General features: G+C 47.4%; 8 protein-coding genes across 8 annotated transcripts; 5 read left to right on the top strand and 3 right to left on the bottom strand.

The window, feature by feature from the left end:
• Nucleotides 1-537: 537 nt before the first annotated feature.
• FMAN_11591 (related to dienelactone hydrolase and related enzymes) lies at nucleotides 538-1,908 on the top strand (the record flags this gene model as incomplete). Its single annotated transcript, XM_041834425.1, has 4 exons — nucleotides 538-862; nucleotides 913-1,334; nucleotides 1,394-1,563; nucleotides 1,611-1,908. The coding sequence occupies 4 exons, from the start codon at nucleotides 538-540 to the stop codon at nucleotides 1,906-1,908; spliced, it is 1,215 nt and encodes a 404-aa protein (XP_041684690.1).
• Nucleotides 1,909-2,902: 994 nt separating this feature from the next.
• FMAN_11590 (uncharacterized protein) lies at nucleotides 2,903-5,284 on the top strand (the record flags this gene model as incomplete). The annotated part of the gene is made up of 2 exons (XM_041834424.1): nucleotides 2,903-4,072; nucleotides 4,121-5,284. The coding sequence occupies 2 exons, from the start codon at nucleotides 2,903-2,905 to the stop codon at nucleotides 5,282-5,284; spliced, it is 2,334 nt and encodes a 777-aa protein (XP_041684689.1).
• Nucleotides 5,285-5,727: 443 nt separating this feature from the next.
• On the bottom strand, nucleotides 5,728-6,606 carry FMAN_11589 (uncharacterized protein; the record flags this gene model as incomplete). Its single annotated transcript, XM_041834423.1, has 2 exons — nucleotides 5,728-6,186; nucleotides 6,232-6,606. 2 exons carry the CDS (start codon nucleotides 6,604-6,606, stop codon nucleotides 5,728-5,730), a joined length of 834 nt encoding a protein of 277 aa, XP_041684688.1.
• Nucleotides 6,607-6,982: 376 nt separating this feature from the next.
• FMAN_11588 (uncharacterized protein) lies at nucleotides 6,983-7,831 on the top strand (the record flags this gene model as incomplete). The annotated part of the gene is made up of 3 exons (XM_041834422.1): nucleotides 6,983-7,032; nucleotides 7,087-7,459; nucleotides 7,511-7,831. 3 exons carry the CDS (start codon nucleotides 6,983-6,985, stop codon nucleotides 7,829-7,831), a joined length of 744 nt encoding a protein of 247 aa, XP_041684687.1.
• A 212-nt stretch (nucleotides 7,832-8,043) lies between these two features.
• FMAN_11587 (uncharacterized protein) lies at nucleotides 8,044-9,108 on the bottom strand (the record flags this gene model as incomplete). The annotated part of the gene is made up of 1 exon (XM_041834421.1): nucleotides 8,044-9,108. The coding sequence occupies one exon, from the start codon at nucleotides 9,106-9,108 to the stop codon at nucleotides 8,044-8,046; it is 1,065 nt and encodes a 354-aa protein (XP_041684686.1).
• A 541-nt stretch (nucleotides 9,109-9,649) lies between these two features.
• On the top strand, nucleotides 9,650-11,834 carry FMAN_11586 (uncharacterized protein; the record flags this gene model as incomplete). Its single annotated transcript, XM_041834420.1, has 2 exons — nucleotides 9,650-11,027; nucleotides 11,098-11,834. The coding sequence occupies 2 exons, from the start codon at nucleotides 9,650-9,652 to the stop codon at nucleotides 11,832-11,834; spliced, it is 2,115 nt and encodes a 704-aa protein (XP_041684685.1).
• A 556-nt stretch (nucleotides 11,835-12,390) lies between these two features.
• FMAN_11585 (uncharacterized protein) lies at nucleotides 12,391-13,816 on the bottom strand (the record flags this gene model as incomplete). Its single annotated transcript, XM_041834418.1, has 8 exons — nucleotides 12,391-12,409; nucleotides 12,460-12,592; nucleotides 12,652-12,823; nucleotides 12,871-13,057; nucleotides 13,107-13,224; nucleotides 13,275-13,401; nucleotides 13,454-13,540; nucleotides 13,586-13,816. The coding sequence occupies 8 exons, from the start codon at nucleotides 13,814-13,816 to the stop codon at nucleotides 12,391-12,393; spliced, it is 1,074 nt and encodes a 357-aa protein (XP_041684684.1).
• Nucleotides 13,817-14,553: 737 nt separating this feature from the next.
• FMAN_11584 (uncharacterized protein) lies at nucleotides 14,554-20,067 on the top strand (the record flags this gene model as incomplete). Its single annotated transcript, XM_041834417.1, has 8 exons — nucleotides 14,554-14,723; nucleotides 14,776-15,643; nucleotides 15,696-17,365; nucleotides 17,415-17,756; nucleotides 17,817-18,425; nucleotides 18,479-19,481; nucleotides 19,662-19,835; nucleotides 19,885-20,067. 8 exons carry the CDS (start codon nucleotides 14,554-14,556, stop codon nucleotides 20,065-20,067), a joined length of 5,019 nt encoding a protein of 1,672 aa, XP_041684683.1.
• Between the last annotated feature and the right edge of the window lie 54 nt (nucleotides 20,068-20,121).

Genomic DNA, 20,121 nt, shown 5'->3' with positions numbered 1-20,121 from the left:
AGCGTGTCGGAACGATATCTCAATGCTGTAGAACTGTCGTAAACAAGGAATGCCGATAACACTAGCTTGGGTTCTACCCCAGATTCGACGTTCCGTTATCCCCATTCCGTCCCCACGTATCAATTGCCTTATCTGGGGTAAATCATTGCTACGGAACGACACGATAGCTTCAATAAGTGTTCCGAACCCTGTAAATCATATATCTAATCCAGCTTAGTGACGCAGGAACAGATATGACTCGCTGGAGTTGACTCGGTTATCATGCTTAGCTCGAATGCTAACAACGCATCATGCGCCTACGGACTTTCCGGTCGGAAGTTCCGAAGCTGAACCGTTTATCTCAGATCTGCGATAAGGCTTGTCAAAAGCGGGGTCTGCGATAACCCCTCGTATCATAATCTGGGGTTTACTAACCTTCGGCGGAGTTCCGCTCTACGTACTTCACATTCTAATTTACTATCTATATATTGTTTCTTCGAGCAGCGCCTAGACCACCTTTTACCCCCAGACTCAAAAACCAACCAATCAATTTTCACCATGTACGCCGACATTTCAAAGCCTCCTGCTCCTCTTCCCCAGGCCAAGCCTGAGACTGTTGGTGAGGGGATTAGTCTTCTGCCTCCACTTTCGAGACGGGGTCATGGACCTGGTCTTGTTATTCTGAGTCCTGACTCGGAGAAGCATTTGGAGATTATAGAGGGTGTTCCTTCTGCTCTTTTGAAGTGGGCTGAGGAGGGATATGCTGTTGTGGAGATACAAGCAAAGGCGTTTAAGAGAGATGCTGGTGAGGTATTGAGTGATGCTTTGAAGGCTTTGACGGGATGCGAGCAATTGGAGAAGGATAGCAAGATTGGACTTATTGGTGAGTGAGTCCCTGTGTTGGTAGGTGATGTGATACTAATTCTCCGACAGCATATGACCCCAAGCTATGGAACCAGGTAGCCGGCTCAGTCAACGACTCTGGTCTAGTAGGTGCAGTGATCTACGCCAACGACGCAGATCTTGCAGGCCTTGAGAAATCTAGCATCCCCATATTGCGCCACATTGCAGGCCGCACAGCCATCATTGAGAGAAGTGATGGCCTTACAACATACTCATACTCCAGCGCAAAGTCTCATCTCATGGCAACGCCATTCCAAGATGACTTTGACTACTGGACCGAGTCACTATCACACACAAGAAACTTGACGTTTCTCAAGCCTCTTACTAACGGTCCCTACTTTGATCTTGAAGCTATCTGGGATGAGCATACCTATTATGAGTTTGCGGACCGCTCGGTTGAGCATACGATGAGCACTATGGTTGATCAGCCATATGTTAACCACGTACCTACAGTAAGTTCACTGCAGCTCTTAATCATTGAGGCTCTTCTAGTATACTCACATCGATCCAGCTTACTGGTGGTATCGGTCGCAAGTCACTTACAACCTTTTACCGCGATAACTTCATCTTCCAAAACTCAGACGACACAGAACTTGAACTCATCAGCCGCACAATTGGCATTGACCGCGTAGTCGACGAATTCCTCTACAAGTTCACACATAACAAGACAATCGACTGGCTGTACGTTACCTCAATCTCTCTTCATACCACCTCCACTAACGTCCCAGACTTCCCGGTGTTCCACCAACCGACAAGAAGATGGAAGTCCCTTTCACAGCAGTCGTAAACATCCGCGGCGATCGCCTCTACCATGAGCATATCGCATGGGATCAAGGCACTGTTCTTGCACAATTGGGCTTGATACCGCAGTATCTTCCCTTCCCATATCCTGTTGCAGGACAGAAGGAGGGTGCCAAGTATGAGTATCGCGTGCCTGTGACAGGTCTTGATACAGCGGCGAAGATGAGGGATAGGAATTCGGTGGCTTCGAATGAGATGTTTAGTTACAAGGTCAGGGAGGTTTAGTGTAGCATTTTGATATTAGCATTAGTTCGGCGTCAATCAATTTCGTTACAACACTAGGTTTTTTCCCGCGGGTAGTATTCGGTCCCGGCTCCCCGAGATATGACGACAACTTTGCCCCACTCAGAGCCTTTCTTCTTTGGACGCTCAGAGTCGCGTGCATTTGAGCCTCGACAATCGTGGAGGTATTGTAGCCAATTGCATCAGTGTTGTTTCATGATGAGACAAAATGGTATAAGACCATTGGCTTGGGAGTTTTGCTGTTTCTGGCATGTCAAGACACGAATGCTTGGGGGCAATATCCGAGATTCCATCAAAATCGTCCGATGATGATAGACTCCGATTGAAGCACGTTGACATATTATCAGTGCGACATTTTTTTTGTTTACCGCACCCTATACAACATGATCACCGGTAGTTTGAGACATTGCCACCATTAATGACTATGAGGCGTTTATGCTTCCAGGTGAGCGCCTTCACCTGCATCCTTTGACTCGGCCATGCCGTGAAATGCGATAAACTGAATCATCTACCCTGAACCCTACCAACCAACCAATGCAGCGGATGCTCTTCCGAAACCGGGATGCAATGATAAGGGTCTTTCAAACCGATCATGTCTGATTGGCCCCAAACCGCTCATGTAAGCCGTTGGCCACCGCCTAAACCGCATCGATAGAAGGCCGCTACTTATCTCCGCAGCTAAAATTATGGGAGATAAGAAGTAGAAGCTTAGTCTCGCCGATCTCAGTCTAGTCAGGTTTACCCCGCATGGGTCCAAGGTGAAGACCGACGCTAGTCAAGATTGACCCAAGATAAATAATCAACGCGGTCTTTCTTCACCTTTTGCCCCCGAGTTTCCGCCTCTCTCTCCTCTGGCCCGACTTCCGACATACTCGAAGGAATATTGCATGAAACGACAGACTCAATTGACTGGCTACACTGAGATACCCATCAACGCGACGCGACAAAACAAGGGGCTGGAACTCCTATTTTAGCCATGGCCCAGGCACGTGAACCCAAAGGAGTCAAGAAATCCACCACTTCAACCGGAGAAACCGGAAAACGGAGGACACCATATGCTCTGCGCGCATGCGACGCATGTAGACGACGAAAGGGAAAATGCGACGGGCGGCAACCATGCAGACACTGCTCAAGTCGCAACCAGAATTGCAGTTACAGCAGCAGTCTTGAGAACAATAGCTCCAGTCTTGACAGTGACGATTGGCACCCCGCCACAACGACAGCAGCGCCTCCAGCGCCCGCCATCACTGACCCGATATCTGCGACTACGAACCATGACTGTGCGACTTCGGGGGCTTCATGCCAGACGAACCAAGCTGCGATTGTTGACATGCTCTCTAGTCTTCAAGAGCAATTGAATAGTTTGGCGTCGCAAGTGCAATACTCGAGTAACCAGGAACAAACAAATCTTCCCTCGCCAATGACGATGATTGCTGCGACACGGCCCCGCGATCCTATTCCCAACACAAATCCCAATACAATACCCATCATCAGTCACAGCTACACTGAATCCACCACCGATGATCAGAGCTCAACGCCAAAATCCTCTCGAACAACCGCCTCTCAACATTTCTACGGCCCAACATGTCCAGACTACGCATTGAACGTGGGACAATTAAAACTCCGACGGAATAGCTTGCCCGGTCCACCACTCCAACAAAAGCAATTACAACTTGCCAGTATTCACGAAGACGATGCTTCCGATGAGGCGGATCAGAACGATGGTCAAAATACACAGTTCTCTGTGTCGCCGCGCACAATCGACAAAGGCGACCCAGCTATGCTTTTGACATTTCGCTCAATTATGGGGTTGCAAGAGACCACTCAGCTTTTGTATATTTATCAAGAGGTCGTTGGTGAACTTCATCCCGTTGTTGATATTGATGCGCTCATCATGCAGACGCGCTCATGGTATGCTGAAGCTGGTGCTGGAATATGGGATGTTCTGGCGTCGAGCACTGGAGCTGCTACGTACGAGTTGTTATTAATATTGAATCTGTGCTTGGCTATTGCTTTGAGGGCTGATGGAAACCCGTCGAGTTCAAATACAGAGACTTTACTGAGGGACAGCTTTCAGGATGCTGTGAATGCGAAGCTGGCTGCCCCTGCTAATAGCATTCAGCATGCGACCATCATATTCCTCAAGGTATGGTATTACCACTATCGTAAATGAGAAATTTACTAATTGAAACAGGGCTGGTATGACTTCTTCCAAGAGATGCCCCGCTCAGCTTGGCGCATGTGCGGCATTGCAGGTCGCATGCTGATGGAACTCGGTCTTCACAACGCCGAAGTCTTCAGACATACCGTCAAGACTGAGGCTCAACGAACAGAAGCCTGTACTCTGATCAGCAGTATTGTCATTCTCGATCGGCAATGGAGCTACGCAACTGGTCTACCGACACACTTTCAAGACAAGAGCTTCAGTTCCGTGTCTACATCTTCTGTCAAGAACCCATACCTCAAAGCCATGCTCTCTTTCATCCTTATAAGCGATCGTTTCAGTGAACCTATATCCAACGCCGCGAAAGGCGAAGGCTATAACGATGAAAACTCATTTGAGTTGATGAGCTTTCAGATCGAGCAGTGGAGAAAGAAGGCTGTTGGTGATTACACCGTTGCAAACTGTCAAGCATGGCATACAGACCCGTCGACCCGTCCACCAACATGGACAATCCTACTTAATCTCCGAGCGGAATCCGTTCGGAGTCAACTCCTCAAACCATTCTTCTTTTCCGAGTTGGATATTGAGATTACAAAGAACCACGTTCGATCAGCAACTGATCGAGTTTACGATATCATTCATGTTTTACACACGCTTGACGCGACCACGGATCTCTACCGCAAACAACATCCATATTACCAGCATATACTAGCGTGCACCGCTGGTCTAGCATTTCTGCTCATCGCTTTTATAAAGCAAAATAGAGTAACAATGCTGCCAACCCTCACCCCCGAACTTATCGAATCTCTCGGTGGCAGTTTCAGCATGTGCGTGACTCTCACAACAAAATACACGCACCGCTCGCGCTCCGCACGTCGTCTCGCGAAGCGTCTTATCGAGATGCGACGCAACCTTCTCAGCCTGGGTATTCTCAACCCAGCGAGCCCAGGAAGCCATGAAGGTCTAGATAACGTCACAGAGTCAATCAGAAGAGCGAGTCTTGCGCAGCCAGTTGGAGATTTCCAGCCTTATGCGGAGTACTCGCCGCCTTTTAATAATGGGGTCGTTCCCGGGGGATTTGTGGCTGGGACGGTAATTTCGGATACGGATATGCAGATGGGCTGGGAGGATTCGCTAAGGTTGCAGTGGCCGATTGGGGATGTTAATCACATGTTTTCGGAGAGCATATTTTGATTACTATTAGCGCTAGGAATGAATTATGATGATTATGATCCCGTAGCCGATGATTTGCTGTTCCGTATTATGGTAATGATAGCGGGTACGGGGTTCAGGAACGGATACGGGCGCTTGCTGAGTCCCGGTGCGGTATCCGCTTCGCGGGCCGCTGTCGAGTTGAAGGCTTATCACTTCAGGCTCGTGGCGGGAAAGGTATCTCAATCATATGATAACAACTGACTTGGCGATCAATTGTGCTAGTTGCCAGTTCGCGATACCAACATTGCGATAACCATGCGTTGAGTGATACAGCGTGAAGATCGAGACCTGTTCCGACTCTCCATCGATGATGCAGCATGTGATAGAACACGCAGTTGAAGGCGAAGGTTTCAAGTTGAAGAATTAATGATTGGGGAGATGAATAAAGTCAATTTGATATAATTCTCAGCGCTAAACCCAGCCTAGTTGTTCTCATAACTAATCAATCCATCAATAGTACCAGCATGCAATCCGCCAGTAATCGGAATATCCGCTGCCGTAGTATGTCTCGCCGCATCGCTCAGCAAGTAAATAACCGCCCCTGTAAGATCATTTTGTGTACTCAACCTCTGATTCGGTGGCGCCAACCACATTTGTTCTCCCTCCCTCTTACTCTTAAGCTCACGAACAGTCCGCGTCATCTCAGAATCCACAAATCCTGGAGAGATGGTGTTCACCCTGATACCCTTTGGTGCTAACTCGACGGCCAAGGCTTTGGAAAGCATGAAGATACCGCCCTTTGAGGCGTTGTATGCCGCCATGCGGTAGCCGGGAAGGCCGATGTGTGCGGACTGGGAGGCGAGGAGGACCATGCTTCCGCCTGTGCCTTGCTTAACCATCTGGCGGGCCGCAAGTTGAGCCACAAAGAATGTTCCTCGTACCTATCCCTATTAGTCAAGTCAATCTTGGCAGACCGGATAACTTACATTAATGTCTTGGATGCGGGTAAACTCCTCCCAGGTCTGATCCAGGAACGGCTTATCAATAGCGATACCCGCAGCGGGTACAACACCGTCGATAGTCTCAAACTCCTTCAATACCTTGTCGAAAGCCGCATTGATGCTCTCCTGTGACGTGACATCCGTTTGGATGTAAACAGTCTTGGCAGAGAACTTTTCACTCAACGTGTTGAACTCGGCAGTAGGCTCTTTTTGGATATCTAACACCGCAACATTGCCGCCCATTTCGCAAATGGCTCGCGTGCAAGCGAAACCAATGCCCTGAGCTCCACCAGTGACGATGTAGTTTCGTTCGCGGAGCTCAAACATGGGACGGACATCTTGGAGAGCGTCTGTAGCCATCTTGATTGAGTGGATATGATATGAATTGAAGAATATGATAATCAGTTATTCAGTCTAGATTGTATTTGATGACAGTATTCCTTATAAATGCCGTGGCTACATCATCTTATCGGCTCTGTACTTATCATCTGCTGAACGATTGCCGACCCCGGAATGTGGATAGTGACCCACCTTCCGGCCTTCGGAACCGTCACGGACCATTCCGTTTATAGCAAAGGTCCAAGCTGAACCAAGTTGATCATGAGACTGTTGTTATCAAATAACTGATTGGAGTAAGAGGAATTATCGTATTTATGCATGCTCTATTATTCTGTATCTTATCGTGGTAATTGTCATCCTCAACGACGTAACTCCATCAGCTGAAACGATATCGAAAATGGCTTCTCATCCCCCTGCTGCGTGCTGCACTATTGCCAACCTCCATGAGTAAGTCATTCATAATACTTTCACCTGGGAATTATTTCAGCTAAGATTTTCGAGGGGAACTCCCAAAGGAAATGTTGTCAAAGTCGGCAATGTCACCGGATATCTAGCAAAGTCCCCCAAAGAGTCTAAGCAGGCTGTCCTATACCTCCCAGACATCTTCGGAATCTGGCAAAACAGCAAACTCATGGCCGATGCCTTCGCTGCTGAGGGATACACATGTCTTGTTGTTGACACTTTCAATGGGGATCCCGTGCCATTGGAGATGCCTGAGGGCTTCGACATCATGAAGTGGCTTGGTGAGGGCTCCGATGGAAAGAACCCCCACACAGCGGAAGCTGTGGATCCCATCGTCGTCTCTGGTATTGAGTACCTCAAAAGCATTGGTATTACTCAGATTGCTGCCGTTGGATACTGTTTGGGAGCTAAGGTTGGTTGCATATCCTAAAGTTAAATCTTCCATACAACTAACAGCCGATAGCACCTCATTCGTCACTACAAGGATGGCATCAACGTTGGATTCATTGCCCATCCCTCCTTCGTTGAATCAGAGGAGTTGGCTGCCATTACGGGCCCTCTGTCCATCGCAGCCGCAGAGCTTGATGACCTATTCACAGTAGAGAAACGTCATGAGAGTGAGGGAATCCTGTCCAAGTCAAAGCAGGACTTCCAGATCAATCTTTTCTCTGGAGTTCATCACGGCTTTGCTGTCAAGGGAGATATGAAAGATAAGAGGCAATTGTTTGCCAAGGAGCAAGCGTTCAACCAGGCGGTGTCTTGGTTCAAGAGGCATTTTGAGTAAAAATATGATTATACCAGTTTCCAAGACTTAATCCATTTAGTAAAGAGCCTTCGAAACTCAGGCTAAGATCAAACACCTACTAGAGATATAGACCGAGAGTTGACCAATTATGCGATATTGACGATAGAGCTACCGGCTCAGCCTTTACTGAGATTTCTGTCTACCCGTTACATGGTGAAATAACACACATCGTTAAATGTCTGCAAAAAACTTTATTTACAGAAAGCAGGCAAAGTCTCCGTTGCATTAGCTTCGGCACACGCGATTGCCAAAGATAACTCATACGACTTGACTGATACATCAAGCGACTTAACACTAATTTCCAATGCTTTCTTGGCAAGGACTAAGCCAGCCACGCCAAATACAATGCTGATGACAGTGAGAAGCAATACAACTGCTGCGGCCCAGAATGTAGAGTACTCCAAGAAGTTACTCTGGTCGGGCCGCAGCCGCAGCTGAGACCAACCGCTAGGCCCTTGTTCCCAGACATCTAACAGCTGGGAGATCTCTGTTCCCCAATATGAGAAGTCTCCAAGCGATAATGATCGCTCGCGGCCAAAAGGGATCTTGAGGAACCTTCTTCCTTCTCTTGATAAGAAAGCCTTAGTGTCCTTGTCATCTGGGAAAAGCAGTTTGATCGTGTCAACTGCTTCCTGTACAAATTCCTTTGGAAGTTGACAGTCGTCTGGGTATGCAAGGTGATTTCGCAAGGCAATAGCGTGCTCAAAGACTGTAATTTGTTTGTATTCCCAGTCAATATTGAGATGCTGCGCCAGATCACTTGTCCACTTGACTTGGAAGTCATAGTAGCGTGTCAGATTCGCAATCGAGAAGCTCTGAGAAATCTGTCGAGATTCGGCATCCGTCTTTCTTCCTGGCGGATACCAGTCTTGTACCACAAGGCTCAATGGCATGGTCTTTGGCCACCGACAGGAGCTTGCTGAGCCAGACGTTGAATGCTCGATATAGACCATAAGCCAAATTCTTATTGCCATATCGGCTGATCTCATCGTTTCATCCGAAGAATTTGCGAATAACTCGGACTTTTTCTTATAGGAATGTTGCCGAATCTGATCGATCATAGATGCGAGCTCGTCTATAGATTTCGTGGAGTAAAGAATCGACTTCCGTTCAATCAAGCCCATTTGCTCATCCAAGAATAAGAAGTATTTGTCATATAGGTCTAGATAGGTATCGAAGTCGCTTCGAGGCATGCGTGGCCATATCCTTTTGAGAATTCCATATTTTCTATCGCTACTCAGATCCCGTATAGACATATTGTTGAAGTTGAGTTGTGAGATTAGTGCCACAATGTTTCGCCGGGCGGCATTGTTTAAGGCCAAGGTTTGAGAGCTATGAAGGTAACAACCGAATAAGATTGAACTTGATTTACTATGTAGCTTTACTTCAAAAACTGGGAGATGAGATAAGAGACAAAGTCAGATGATACTTCCGCAGATAAACTGAGACGCGAACCGCTGTCTCTAGGTCTTTGGCTCCCTCTTCTAGTCCCATCTAGCCAGTCTGCCTTGGCAAGCCACCTGCCACTATATGCAGGCAAGACTGGCCTGGACGACACTTTTGGTACTGAACTATGAGTTCCAGCGTGACCGTGGCTTGCATGATGGACCGGGGTTTGAACCAATAACAGGAGTCGCATACCTTGCTAGGCTCTCTCGCTATCGGGGCTGCGGCTGGTGAGCCCCGCGTTGCTTCCTGATCATACCCATTTTCCCATTTTTGAACCTGGCATCAAAAGATTTGAGTACGAGAAGTCCTTGAAATGCCTCCGAGACCTAGGATCTCGTCCCTGTTGCCATGTTAAGCATGACATCCACTTCATCAGAGACCGAGGTATATATTACACCACCAACAAGTCCATCGCAAACCACAACATGCCAATTTCCTGGGCACATTGTAGTGCAACCCAGCTTCCTCGATCTTGAATTTGATGAAACTCGCTTTTCACTTCCAAATAAGGCCAGGGGCATATGCTGCTCAGTTAAGAACGTCTGGTATTCCAACCATCATTGGCCCGAGCAGTCTCAGTACAAATATCTCTTCGAACAGGCCTCGGAGACTTGGGAAAAGCTAGCACCGGAGTTCAATAAAATTTGGAATGTGGTATGGAGGAGGTCGCTTGCTACAACTCCGTGGACCGTTGAGCTACGGCTTGCTGGTGCCCACCAGCCCGACGAGGAACGGGTTATCATCAAGCCGAGCGTTTGGATTAGGACCACGGATGAGCCTATTCGCAGTAGTACTGTTTGGAAGAAATTACAAAAGCAGGTTCGCAAACTAGGTCTCGACTCGCAACAGTATGCGTCAATATTCGCCGAAGGTGGGTTGAGATCAGCAAATGGTCCGGCATCGGTACCATGGGAGCAATTGGATTTGCGAAAAGGAATCAAGTTTGCATACGACTTAACATTACATACCCACGTTGCCTGGTGGGCCGTCAGTGGACCATATGAGTGTGGTGAGGTCTGCCTGACCACGATCGTCAAGTACGGACAAATAGTTTACCAGGAAGTATCACGCATCGGTGGCGTATTGGTCATCAATGCCTCACTCGAGGTAGGGGTGACCTCAGGGCACGCCATGCTTCTTTACTTCTTGCAGAATATCGATCAGTCGTCTACGACCAGTATAACGCACTTGAAAGACACTAGTAACAACAGCTATACTTCCAGCTCCGATTCTGGTGCAGAGGAAGATGATGAACAAAGCAGTAGTGAAGAGTGCGAGCTCGTGGAGAACGATACCGACAGCACGGACCCCAGAACCGATCTCGGTTATGTCGATCTCGAGAAAGTCGGTACCTGGATTCCAGTGAACCTGTCAGGAATGGTCAACTTCATCAAACAGGCTGAGGTCGACGTGTCGACCAAACCCTCATATACGAAGCTCCTGAGCCCTTCAACTGGCTCCATACCTGCCGACTTTGCCCTTGTATCTCGAGTAGAGTTCGATTTGTTTCTAGGGCAGAGCGACAATATTTACAATTTCAACGGGAGAAACAACGTATCCAGCATCTGCCCCGACTCTTCGTTTACAGCGAATGAGCAAGAAATTTTAGTATTGTTGGGTAATGGAATGGAAGCCTCTCAAGGTTTCCTCCAATCAGCGAAGATACCCTTCTCTATAGGGAGCACAACTATTTCGGCGCGAAAGATTCGCTTAAATGCACCATTAGGTAAGTGGTAAAAAGGGAGAGAGCATGAAAAGACATTAAACTAATCGTCGGTACAACTGACCAGGTCGAGGCACGTCGGGGTCTTGGGTTGTTTTACGAGATTCAGGCAAATTATGCGGCGCAATCATAGCTGTGTTCGAACGAGAGCCGTTTGCACTTATGATGACCGCGCAGAGCCTTTTCTCCGATATAATCGAGTACTCCCGAGATGTGTCACTTGTCACACTTGGATCCTGCAGACTGGACCTGAAAGATGAGAGCCAAGCCTTGGTGTATAACAATCTCGGGCAAGAAGTGGGTTTCAGATCCATCAAAGAGGGTATCAATATCCCTAAACCTGAGACGAGATCGAGTAGGGCAATGGAGAAGTCCATAGCAGTGCCTGAAAGGTCTCAAGTGATACCTCGCGCCATACCGCCAGACCCAACGACAGCCCCGAGCCATGGACAGCCGCATACAGCTAACATCTGTTCTTCTATGGGCAATAACCAAGGGAGTGTTAGTGATACTGGGTCATTCGAGCATTCATCGTCACCTGATGCCAGGACCCTGTCACTTAACCGCGTACAAGTGTGGTTACCTGATAATGTAATTGCTCGAATCTCCGCCAGAGTAATCAGTATCAGTCACCTGAACTCCAGCTTCAGCCCTATAAAAACGCTCGAGTCGGATATGTCAAAGACACAGCCGTCAACTGGAGCCCTAAGATTCCCAGATGCCTCTCGTCCTAACTCGGCTCTCATGGGATTCGGCTCTATGTTTGACCAATTTATGCCTAGCCGCAGAATAGATTTTAGTCTTCAATGAACTCGACAACGTCTGCAGGCATGCAGGCAGTGACTGGAAATCGAACTCACAGCCCAAGATACCATTCTTTGTTTAATTTTGGAATTGATTGCCAAAACATCTCTATTACAAAATACATGCCCAAGTTTGGGATGTGATGCTAAGAAGCGGGTATTAATTGGGACTTTTCAGTGAGTTGACTTTATATATCTGGCTGAGATATCATGAGCTTTGACTATTAATCGAACGATCTACTGGTTGCAAGACTCCACTTAAAGGAGTCAGCGCTCATTGTATTAGTAGAATGCTTAATAAAGTACCCCTAAATTCTATAGTTCTATTATATTTGTACTAAGTGCCTGAAATGACCAATACCGATGCTGTCCTTTTGCTGCAATAATCTAGTATCTAGTTGTTTACAACTCAAGTGAGAAAGATTCATGTAGTAAGGGTGAATACGAAAATGACACCAAAAGAAACAATGCTAGGCTATCATATCTTGAGTTGTTCCGTCATGAATATATTTGCTTGGCCGAAGGGCCAAAACCTTGGTTGATATTGGTCGGGCCCGCCACGCTTAGGTCTTCTTCTCCCATCTGTGAGGTTGTGAATAATTAGTCAAAAACGGGATGGAGGATTTACTTACAGATCAAGGAACAATTTCCAGAGAATAGAGAACAGAATGCCCTGTAGGCCGTTGGCCAAAATGCGCGTCTTGAGTCCACGTCCAAGGAGGCCAATAACCCCATCTTGGATCACCACAGCACGTGCAGCCTCGGCTGAAAAATGATCATGTTAGTTACGGACTTTGGATTCTTCTGATGTTAGGTGACCTTACCATATGAAACCTTGGTGTCGTTAACTTGTCGGTAGGTTTTGACAACTCTCAATGAGTTGGAGATAGAATCGGAGACGATGGAAGCGCAGAAGCCGATGAATGCAAGGCGGAGCAACCACCAGAATAGAGGATGTCTGGGGGGTTCGGTGATGACCTCGGACAAGTAGTTGTACTAAAACAAATCAGTTTCGCATCTATCGACTTAGAGTCTGGACTTACGGTAGCGAACCAAGGATAATGGCCAACGAAGGTAGCAGCAGCGGTAGCAAAAGCTCCCCACCACAAGCTACCAATTCCATTTGACTTGATGCGCCGTCTCAGAAGGGCTGTTCCACGAGCACCTTGAGCTTGGAGAGTTGTCTTCAAAGTATCGATGGGCGTGAGGATCATGCGGAACGCAGCGGCACTAGCAACCAATAAGCTTCTTCCTACAAAGAAGGCCGAATCCGACTTACCATAATGAGGCAAAAATGGTTTTGACAGGCGAAGGAAGATTCTTGAGGTACGGGTTTGACTGGAGCAAGGCAAGAATGCCAGCGTTGGCAGCTGTATCTCCGAATCTCGCGATTGGGCCTAGAGCAGTTAGAGAAGAATGTTTTAAAGTTTTGGATAGTAGCACAAACCTTGGAACAACGCAGGTGCAATTCCTTGGTAGTATCTGCGAATTCCGCCTTCAGTGTAGAGAGTCCGCGTGGCAACAGTGAAAGACGTGCCATGGCGATACTGATAGTTCATAATGGTTCGCAAAGGCTTTACACGACGTCAGTCGAACTGAATCCATACTTTCGAGAGAGTGGCCTACCATCAATAGTAAGACTTGCAGCACCATGGCCGCCGCACCGCTGAGTCCTCCGCCAAGGGCCCGTTTAAGGGCTTTCTTGAGGTCAAACTGAACAAGTTAGTAGGCATTTCTCGTGAGGCACTGGTATCTGACCTCAGTCTCATCTGAATCAATCCAGCCCTTTATAAAAACCGCCAATACCACTATCGCAAGCACAGTCCAGAATATCCTCCAGGCATACCAGCTCCTCGGTCTTTTCTCCGGAGTCGGCTCGGCTTCCGGCTCATTATCGGTTTCATTTATCTCCGGCGATGGCTGGTCCACTAGAAGCGGGGTTTGCTCAGTGCTCCTCGCAAGAGCCTCGGGATCGACTTGAGTCGTCATTGTAAAGCTTGGGAATGTTTTATATCCTCAAATGAATGATGATAGGAGAAAAAAGAAACGGGTGATGGAGATTCTTGGGGTCCCCGCAATCGTCATTGATTAGTTAGCGATTTGCGTGCTAAATATGCTGATTACGTGCTAATTTAAGCGGGGACAGACCGCGAGCATTATTAATCCACGTTATCTTGTCTCAGTTCTCTTATCTCGATAAAGGCTCCAATGTCGATATTCGAGGTGCGACTCAAACTATATTGGCAGTCGGGGATAGATTTGGATTCGCAGAAGCAGTATTCTCAACTTGTTGTCTCGCAACCCCGTCATTGGACGCAGCTTTTGCAGTGTACTAGGCCGAAACTCGGCTGGCGCACCATTTCACACCATTGACAGGGACAATTCATTGAAGTACAGAGTAAAGCAATCGCCCTGGCATTTCACTAAGCAAGCATATATATTCTCCCCGTCTATTGACAGAATGGGCTAGTCCACTGTGGCTGTACTAATACGCGCTGAGTTTCAGTTGCGGTCGCAGAGGAGACCAGCTCCGAGGTGATAACTTAAAATAGACCAGGATACTGTGACCAACATGCATTTGTAGAATGGCTACCTCTTGCTACCACAACAGGCAGCTCTACCCCCGCATCTCTTCTGGCTCGAGGTCTTTCACGCGCTGCAGTCTCTCCTTTATTCTAGCATCCGAATTTGCGAGCACAACACAACACATACTTACATTGCCTATCATGGCGACTCCAGAAGAGGCAGAGAGAATTGTCAAGGAGGTGACGGAATATTATGGATATCTGGACCATGACATGATGAACGATATCGGTCGTTTCAACGCCGACTATCGTCGAAGGATTGATGAAAACTGGCTCAAGATGGAGAACGCCGCATCGCATTCCATCAAAGTGTAAGTGTCTCCAAGACTATACACCATTCCTTCAAGCTCATAAAGTGTTTAGTTTAGCAAGAAACATCTACGGTAGCGGTGCTAGATTCGTGTTCGAGCTTCTCCAAAATGCCGAAGACAACAGCTTTAGAAAGGCTGATAAGAAGAAGGACCCCCCGTTTATCTCCTTCCAGGTTCACCCGAAACGTATTGTTGTCGAATGCAACGAGGACGGGTTCACTAGTTTGGATCTCAAGGCGATATGCTCCGTCGGAGAAAGCACCAAGACTGCGAAACATGGATACGTGGGTGCCAAAGGAATTGGTTTCAAATCTGTCTTTATCGCTGCATCCCGCGTGCATATCCAGTCCGGAAACTACTCGTTTGAGTTCCGACATAACAGGAACGACCCGGGCCTCGGTATGGTGAGACCCATCTGGGTGACGCCGACGGAAACAATTCCTAGTCCCCTCACTCGCACGACACTTTATTTGCATGACAAAGGTAATAAGGATGAGATAAAGCATCTTAAAACGGTTATTTCCATGCAGTTTGACGAACTCCAAGAGACTTGTCTCCTTTTCCTACGAAAAATAGGCAGGATTAGTGTCGCCTTTTATGATGGACAAGGAAATCTTCGGCGTTCGAAGCAGTTTACGAAGAAGAGGATCGACGACTATCGTGTCTCTTTAGAAACAACGGTATTTTCAGGGGACAAAGCAACTACGACAAGTCAGATATATCACATTACGAAGCAGTTAGCTACGGGTCTAGCGCAGAGTGAGAGTCGCGATGCTGCTGCTACTGAAGAGGCACGGAGAAGTCTCACCTCCGCGGAAGTTGTCTTGGCCTTTCCACTGAAAAGTGATTACCAGCCTTGCATTTCTACAAGAAGACAAGAACTCTTTGCCTTTCTGCCCCTCAGGACTTCGGACTGCAAGGTAAACAGTATACATCCCTCGATATTTAAGCAGCCGGCTGACCAATAGCTAGTTTCACATCCAGTCGGACTTTGATACGAACGCCAACCGGCAGGATATTGTGACTACGACAAGGAGAAACTTGGATATTCGTGATTGTATTGCCAAGACATTTCTGAAGGCAGTGTTGGAATTTAACCAACATCCTATTCTTTGCTATAGATGGCCACTATTTCTCCCGGTGCAGGATAGTGGGCATGACTCGTTCTGGTCCGGACTAAATGCCAAGATTCTATCTCTGGTTCAGGATACTCCTATTCTAAGATCGAGGAATAAGAGTGACTTGCGTCTGATTAGCGAAGTCGTGATAGCCTCGGATGGCATGACCGACGATGGAGGCATACTCTTACTCGATGATCCCGTCAAGGACCCATTCGTCTCGGCCAAGTACCCGTCCAAGGTGACTAAGCATTTGAAACCTTACGGACTAAGGGTAGCATCAGCGCCTCTATTTGTCAATCTACTGAAAAGAGATCTAAACCAGCATAATTCCAAAATGCGCGCTAATACAACTGCTGATGAGTGGCATTCCTCAGTAGCTCGGATGTGTTCCAAGATATTTGACAACGGCTGGAATGGAACCGCATTGCTTGAGTCACTTGAAGTTCTACCGCTGAGGAACGGTCACTGGAAAGCTTCTACGTCAGGCCCGTTCTATTTTCCAATGACAGGGGATACGGAAATCCCTAACGGCTTAGGCCTCAAAGTGATCAGTAAATCTGCCACTAACAACCCAGACCGGAGGGAGCTTTTTCAGCATCTCGGGGTAACAGAGGCTACACATGAAAGAGTTCGATCCACAATATTCTCTTCTTTCATTGATCGGCCAACCATGACGTTTCGTTTCACTTTTGACTGTCTCCGCTACTTGTTTCTAACACACTCACGTTCTAAGCACAAACGTGAAAGCTACAAGAGTATACGGCTTTTCACCGAAGAATACGAGTTGCATCCAACTCACAGCCAGATTATTTATCTGCCTGGAGATGAGTACCCTTTCAGTCCCGCCAGCCTTTTGAGGAATGCCCCTGTGCCGCCAAACTTTCCTGTCTACTTTCTACGCCTCGGGTATCTCTCTATCGAATCAAAGGATCAGGATTTTTCCTTGTGCTCTTACAAACGATGGCTCTGCGACTTTATCGGCATACACGAGAGGCTTAAAATCTTGTCAACCAACCAAAATGAGTTATCACAGCCTTTTCAGTACGTCCTCACGCATCGCCCAGCCAGGTTCCTCGGTCTTTTCGAACATCTTTGGCTGCTAGAAGGAAAAGAAGTATTGAAACACCAAACTGTTGTGTCTCAGATAAAAAAAGTCCCTGCAAAGGAGCTTTGCAAAGTTACATTTTCCACGAACCTCGAAAATACCTGGCTTCCTCTACCGGAGCTTAAGGATTGTGCTCGCCGGTACATGGAGCAACCAGAGCAGTTTCTTTTCCTTAGTCTTGAAGATGATCGCAATGATGAACAAATTGGCTCAAAGTGGAATTTCTTGACTAAATACTTTAGTGTTGGAAAGTCTAACGACTTGGAATTCCTTCTCGAAATACTCTACTGCATCCGGAGGTCTTGCACAATCCCGTTGTCTACTCTTCAATCACAAAGGGTTTTGGAGCTATACATAGCCATCTACGCCAAGCTTTGTGTCTCTTTGGTACCGAGTGTAACTCGGACAACAATTAAGTAAAGCTCAACTGGTATCCATAGCGTCATTTTACTGATACTTCGTTAGAGAGGCCTTTGAATGCTTTGGTGGCGACTCCATCCTCGTATCATACGATGATGAGGACCAGTCAATGTGGTCAGAGCCTGGAATTTGTGTCTGGGATGGGCCATCTGATCTGGTCTCTGTCTATTCCCTAAAGTCGGAATACAAGAGAAGAGGTTTGAGTAATGAAGACCTCGGCAACATTGGAAAGCTATTTGTTGGTACATTGGGCGTACGCAACATATCGGCTGAGCGTATTGTGTCGGAACTCAAGTGCCATTGGAACAGCTGTGCAGATGAGGAGGACGAGGGCCACATTTTGAGCCTCTACGAATATTTGCATAAGAGGCTCAAATCACGCCTAGAGTAAGGTTCGCTGCCGTGTATTCTTACAGTGTCAAATCGACAACACTGACCGGACTCTAGAGCTTCATTTGAAGAATCTCCACCCATATTTTTGAAGCAGCAAGATGGACCAAAATGGTACAAGACCTCTGACTGTTTGTGGTCTAGCACAGCGCCAATCCGCGGTAAAGTCACGCTTGATGAGACTTACGAGGACCTCAAAGCACTTTTCGTGGGAAAGCTTGGCGTCAAATCGCTCACAATGCAGATGGTCTACGATGAGCTGCGACAGTCTCCTGAAAGTAGCATAGAAGACATCAAGGTTGCTCTATTCTCTTTCAACGACTTCCTTCAAAGCGAAATTGGCAATTGGGATCCAGAGCCTATCAAAATAGCAAAGATATTTCCTGTCGTCTATCCTGATGGGACTACCTCATTGCGGTCCATGGATGTGGAATTTGCAATAGCAGATCGGGATAACCTACGTTCTAAGTTCTCTGGCAAGATTGCTCTTCTGGACTTTGACTTAGAGGATGTACATCGACTAAGACCATTATTTACCTGGCTGAAGATTCAACAGCGATACCCATCTACGTGTGTCGTTGAAAGAACAGGAATTTCAGGGGATTCAAGGCTGCCGATCTCTTCACCCAAAAGAGACTTGTCTCTCAAAGCCTATCAAATATGCCGGTACGTGTAGTCACTATCAATCCTAACCACTACTAATGAGCAATAAATTTCAGAGTCGCGGCCACATTCAGGAGTCCGCGCTTCCAACATGGTGAACGGGATCTTTACAACCAGCTGCGTGCTATGAAGGTCTTGGAGGTTGAAGGGATCTTCTCTGTTCTGAGACTGAGTCAGAATGGCAGAAACTATGAAGCGACACTCTCGACAGCCAGTGAGCATATTGATGAGCCAGCTGGAAATCTTACCATCTACGTCCCACGGGATCGAAGAGCGCAGGAAATCTGTTTTGGATCAGTCCTCCCTAGGAAGTTTGCAGCTTGGCTCATGCGTAATCCGCATACTAATATTGATGGCAATGTGGAGGTCGATACCATCAACGCCCTCACTTCGATTTTCGCCAGCGACCGTGCCGTTTTGGACGAGATTCTTCAAGATCAGGGCATGATACAGTTGCAGTTTGAAGATCCAGACGAACATTTGAATCAAGACGAAATGGGCGATGAACAGGGCCACGATATTCATGCATCTGATTCGACCCCAGATCCTGGTTATGAGATTTCTGACCTGGTTTTCACCCCAACTCATTCATCAGTGAACGATCCGTCAATTTTACCATCGGCGGTGCCAGATTCTGAAATCGAAGATGGGTCTTCGGAAACTGAAGAAGAGATAGTCGAGATCCAAAGTAGCACATCCCATGAAGTTCGTCGAGGCGATGGAGGTATTACAAGGCCCCTCCGTCATCACTCACCTCATGGCAGACCTTCCAGCCCAGAGCAGTTGAGTATCCGCCGCCTAATTCCTTCATATCCAGCTTCCCACGCGACCGAGGACCAGCGATATCGAACGATCCTCGAAAGAGTCATCGCGGCAGCTCGATCTGCCAACTTTCCATCGGGTGGAGCATTTGACCTGAATGGTCTGCGAGATGCCTTACCTGACTTTGGGGAACTGAATTCGTACCTGAGCTATGATGGGTTGGATGTGTTGAGTAGGTTCCGATCGACAAGCCAACTAGAACGCGATAAGAAGATCGGAGCCGCTGGAGAACTCTTCGTAAGTAGCATGATCAAAGTGACACAGATCATGAGACTAAATTTTCATTTACAGGTATTTGAGCTGTTATCGAAGCTTGACCTACCGGGCTGAGGCCCCGGGAACTGGCAAAGTACTATAAGAACATATGCAAACATTCATCCGGAGTGCGCCGATCTGACTCACTGGCCTAATCGCGAGACAGCAGACCTTGTGTACCCGGATACTCAAGGAGACCTGACACGCATTTTGGCAGACGCCGAGATTCTTACAGGCGATTGGTCTACAAGACGGCCCAGATACTACATCGAGGTGAAGACAACGACTGGACCGTGCAGAACACCATTCTATATGAGTGGAAACCAATACCGACTGGTAAGCCTTCTCGCTATGCATTTCGTAAACAGGAACTAACGGTGCACAGATGGAACGTATTCACTACAGTTCGGACTTTTCAGAAGTCTACATCATATTCCGTGTTTATTTCTTGCTTGATAGGTCACAGATTAGTTACTGTGTGTACCCTGATCCAAAGCGACTTCAAGATGATGGGCGACTCATTTTCACGGGAACTACATGGTCAGTGACTCCTGGGCTACAACCATAGTGTCTCTATAGCAATCTATAGCATAAGATCGGCAAATGACGAAGGACAAATTGA

The sequence above is a fragment of the Fusarium mangiferae genome, assembly GCF_900044065.1.
Source record: "Fusarium mangiferae strain MRC7560 genome assembly, contig: FMAN_scaffold008, whole genome shotgun sequence".
In the NCBI taxonomy this organism is placed as follows: Eukaryota; Fungi; Ascomycota; class Sordariomycetes; order Hypocreales; family Nectriaceae; genus Fusarium; species Fusarium mangiferae.
This window is presented reverse-complemented; position numbering and strand designations above follow the sequence as displayed.